A 4,565-nucleotide genomic window follows, 5' to 3' on the forward strand; every position below is an offset into this window, starting at 1 on the left:
GGCCGGAGCGGCGGGAGGAGCCCACCTGAGCCGGCGCCGCGGGGCCTCGCAGGCAGCCTCGCGACCCGGCGCCACCCGGAGCTGCGCGGGTCGTCCCCACGGAGAGCAGCCGGCCCCGCCGTGCGGATCCCCTTTTCATGGAGGCTGAGGCGAGAGAGGATTTCGGAGCCTGGATGTGGAGGAGAGAAACGGCAGAACTAACTCAGGAAATTGTCTTTCGGAGAAAGGCCGAACGAGGGCTGGGTCTGAGGAGCAGGCTAGGGTAGGTGTAGGAAACCTGCGAAGGAAAAAGCGGAGAGTATTTTCAGAGATTTTTCTCTGGCTTTGGCTATCGCTCTCATTTTAAAGGTTAAAAAAAAAAATACTGCATTTCAGGTGTTCTGTGATTTTTATTTTTTTATTTTTTTTGGTGTGAATGGCTCATTTCAGAATATCAAAACCCTTAATGTAAAAGCTTTTTTTTTTTTTTTAGGATATCCACAGATTTTGTTCCCCAGGGTTGCAGTGGACCTGGGAGGAGTGCTGTTGTGTACATACTATTGTATGGTTTTATTTATTTTTTTTTTTTACCGTGCAGCTCAGCCGGAAGATTTTTTCCAAGTGCCATTTAGGAATTTTTTTTTTTTTTTATTCTCTCTCTCGAACATATTATCTGCTCTTGACATTTTAAGCATCGGAGACCAGACAATTATTTCCCCCCTCTGGAGGAAATAACAACAGAAGGACAGCTGGGAAAACTGGATTAAAAGGATGGTTTTTATCTGTGTTTTGCAGTGAACACTGATATTTTGAAGGCACGTTCTTTCTGTGATTCATTTCTTAGCCCACAGTGCTAACCTTGAAGAGATTTGTGGTTGAGATTTTGGTTTCCAAGAAGGTCATAGTTTTTCCTTTTTGAAGAGGGGGGAGGGGAGAGGGGGGCTAAGAAAGGATACCATGTTGACTGGTAGAAGTAGAATGGAGCTTCAGTTACCAGGGTCCTGAACGCTGAAAGAAAAAGGATTCAATCTTCAAGTTGGGAGGTCTTCCTCTCATCTCTGTTAGAAATTGCAAGGGATTCAATTCTCATCAAGACCAAAGCTGCAGGAATCGGGGACCCTGAAGACACTGAGGAACCATGAGTGTAAGGTTACCCCAGAGTATAGACAGGTAGGTGTACTTAAAATTTGGTTTTTCACTACTTAACCAAAGGAAGGGCGGGGAGGAGTGTGTTGTATTTTAATAAAGGGTTGAAAAAAGAAGTCTGGGTGAGCTGTGGAAATTGGCGAGGTGGGAACATTGATCTCTGGGGATTGCTGGCGTTTGTTTCTGTGGCCTCTGTGTGTGTCCATGTTCAATACATGCCTCCTGCTTCAGTGTCTTACAGTAAGCAGGGAAGCCAGAGCAGGGAAGGAGGAAGAAATCCTTAACAGTGGCTTTTGACTTTTGTCAGGCTAGAGGCTGAATTTGGATCCCCAACTTGCCAGCCTAGGGGTGGGAAGCAGGAGCAAGCCTGGTCATGTGAGCTCTCAGGGGTGGATAGCGACTGGCTTTAGGTGTTGGAACTGCTGGGGGAAGGGCCCTGGCAGGGGTTTGGGCCACCAACAAGCTGGTTGTTATGGGATGGTGGGGCTTGGTGATGGGCTGGTATGCTTCGTAAATTCCCTACCCTCCAAGCTGAATTTAAATTGGGATCTGCTAAACGGCTGATGCTCTGGATTTATTCTTCCAAGATGTTGTTAATAAGCTTGACTCTACAAAATGGGCCTTCCCTCTCCCTAGAGCCGGAAGGAGTTGTTTTGGGCTCTTAGGCCTGATGGGCAGAGGCTCTGGCCCTCAGTCAGAGCACACGATGCCCCTCCCCCCAGGAGTCAGCCCAGCCTCCTATGTCATTGGTAACATCACAGCATAGTTGTAATTCCTTCCTCTAAAGGATTGGTACAACTTTGTAAGGTGTCTGCCTTTTCCCTTCCTCCTCTTCCACCGTTTCCTCCTGCAGAATCTGAAGGGGGTGTGTTTTGTAGGTGTGTACATATCCTAACTAAAGGCGTGGGTGGTTGGAGAACTGAGCAAGCAAATGAAAGGCCCAGGCCTGGAAAAAATATTATTGGTGAGATAGGGAAGAATATCTGGGAGACAGCAATTGTTCTCACTGTCCATTTAACCTTTGGTTGTCCATGTTTAGAATAATTTCCTTTTGACTTCAGAATGTGACATAACATGCATGTAGTCTCTCTTGAATATTAATCTCTATTGCTTCAGAGTCCTGTTTAGATTTGTTCAGCGGTCTCCATATAGGGAACTGACTTGGCAGTGAAGAAGAGGAGGCAGACGGCAGGAAAGGATACATGACTGATTTTGACCTCTTCCTCTTTCCGTTGGCCCTGGGAAAGGGATAACAGACATGTCAAAGCAGGGAGTTGAAATGGTTTACTTGGCTGCCCTTCTTCCTTTTTTATTTAACATGAATTCAGGGATTGTGAGGAGATAGAGATCCAAGTGTTGAACAGTATAAGGAGGAGGGGGAAGAGGCAGTACAGGTTCCAGAGTTGAAGCGAGATGCCTCTCTGGAAATTTGAGTGTCTTTATAGAAACATGTCCCAGACTTTGTCTTGTAAGCTTTATGATGTTTCTTTGACGTAGACACATCAGAAGTCATTATTTTCATTTTGAAGAAGGGGAAGCAGTCTCAGAGTATTCTTGGCTTAGCCAGTGCCATCTTGACTGACTAATGGCATGATCTGGAATGAAGCTTAGGTTTCTTTTGATTCTGCATCCATGGCTGTTATCATTGCCCTATCCTGTCTAACTAGGTTCTTAGATTCACCCTGTAGATTGGGAGATACCATTTTGCTTTTCTGGCAATAGATAAGGTACTCTTCAGCAGTCAAGGTATTCCCTGCACTTCATACCTGTAATTTCAATAGTTAAGCACCATTTTCTCCTGTCATATTATATAATAGCTTTGCAGGGTCAGGGCTTTCCTTGCCTTCATCTCTGCCTAGTTGTCTTCCTGGTTCAGAAGTTCAGTTCTGTGACCTGTATCATGCTGTGCTCATTCTGTTGAACCATTTGATATCCTAGGCTCTACACTCTGGGACAGTGATGGTGAGCCTTTTAAAGCTTTCAGTGATAACAGACAGCTCCCTGCAGCACACGTGCTATAGTTTACCACCATTGCTTGTAAATCAGACTTACACTTCCCTGGAGGGACTGATTGGAAGGAAATGCTGCAGATACTAGAATCAGGGATTTTGGTCTCTCTCAATTTATCAGTTTGCTGTGTAGAGTCTCATGTAACATCTTTAAGAATGTTTTTGATTTTTTGTTTGTTTTTGAGACACAGTCTTGCTACATAGTTGAGGCTGACCTTAACTCACCGTCTACCTCAAGCTGACCTCAAACAGCAGTCCTCCTGCCTCAGTCTCCCAAGTGTTAGGATCACATGCATGCATTACCACCCCTAACTATGTAAGAGTGTTTCTTGTTTTCTGGTTTGTTTTTTTTTTTTTTTTTTTAATTTTTTATGTATTTTTAGTACAGGGTCTACAGGGTCTCACTACATAGATCAGACCCCTGTTTTTGGCCTTCCAGGCGCTAGGATTACAAGTGCATGCCACCATTTCCAATCTCAGTTGCCATCTCAGTACACCCCAGGGGCCCATATAAAGGATCAAACCCCATCCCCTGTGCTCTGCCTAAGCAGGTGCTTTAGTGTAAGAGTGTTTTAAAATTAAAATATACAGTTTTTACTGATAAAGAGTACACAGTCTAATTGGGGGCCTAGGAAACACTGAGATTCCCAAAGACCACATACTGTAAAAGCATCTGGTTTACTCTTCTTCATCTTCGTCATCTTCTCCATCATCTTGTGTGCCCAGCTTAATGCTTAATATGTGGTAAGTGCTCCAGAAATATTTCACAAATGGATGTTGAGATGCACACATCAAGTGTAAAGTCTTCCATTTCAGGTTATTCAACATTCATGTGTTAATTTCAGATGTAGTCAAAATAAAGTCAACTAGAGGTTTTCTAGGTGATGTGTATTTTCCAGAAGATATATGACCGCATGGAAGACTTAAGTATTTAGAGAGTCACTTCAAGAGGACTTTGGAGGGCTGGTGAGATGGCTCAGTAGTCTAAAGCACCTATATAGAACAAGCTTAGCAAATCACAGGGACCTCAGTTCAATCCCCCAGCACCACATGCCAGCCAGCCCCGCCCCCTGGTGGGCTGAGCTGCCCCCCCCACAAATAAATAAAATTAAAAAAAAAAAAAAGAGGACTTTGGAATATCTATTTGGCAGTCTTTTACCCCCTTTCCTCCTATAGGAGACTGATTCCTGGGCCCATATAAAGAACATGGTATTTGCAGCTAATCTTTATCTTCTGGTGTTAATAAGTTACTAAAAGATAAGCTGACGGTCCCAAATTTTCTGATCAAGAAGATTATGGGGCCAAAGAGGAAAGTGATCGATGACGTAGAGTATGCCTAAGGAGAGTCACATGGGGAGAAGACACTCTCTCAGGCTTTCACAGAGAGCACATTGGCCAAGCATTGGCCGTGACTCATCCACATGGCTGCAC

General features: G+C 44.4%; 1 protein-coding gene across 11 annotated transcripts in view; it reads left to right on the forward strand.

The window, feature by feature from the left end:
* Positions 1–25: 25 nt before the first annotated feature.
* Positions 26–4,565, forward strand: part of Arhgef11 (Rho guanine nucleotide exchange factor 11) — a 134,392-nt gene continuing 129,852 nt past the window's right edge. For all 11 annotated transcript variants that reach the window (XM_023713660.1, XM_023713666.1, XM_023713663.1 and 8 more), the window contains exon 1: positions 26–1,149. In XM_023713660.1, coding sequence (XP_023569428.1) covers positions 1,118–1,149 — 32 coding nt within the window. In that variant the 5' untranslated portion in view covers positions 26–1,117. The remainder of the gene's footprint in view (positions 1,150–4,565) is intronic.

The sequence above is a fragment of the Octodon degus genome, unplaced genomic scaffold (assembly GCF_000260255.1).
Source record: "Octodon degus isolate 3935 unplaced genomic scaffold, OctDeg1.0 scaffold00032, whole genome shotgun sequence".
In the NCBI taxonomy this organism is placed as follows: Eukaryota; Metazoa; Chordata; class Mammalia; order Rodentia; family Octodontidae; genus Octodon; species Octodon degus.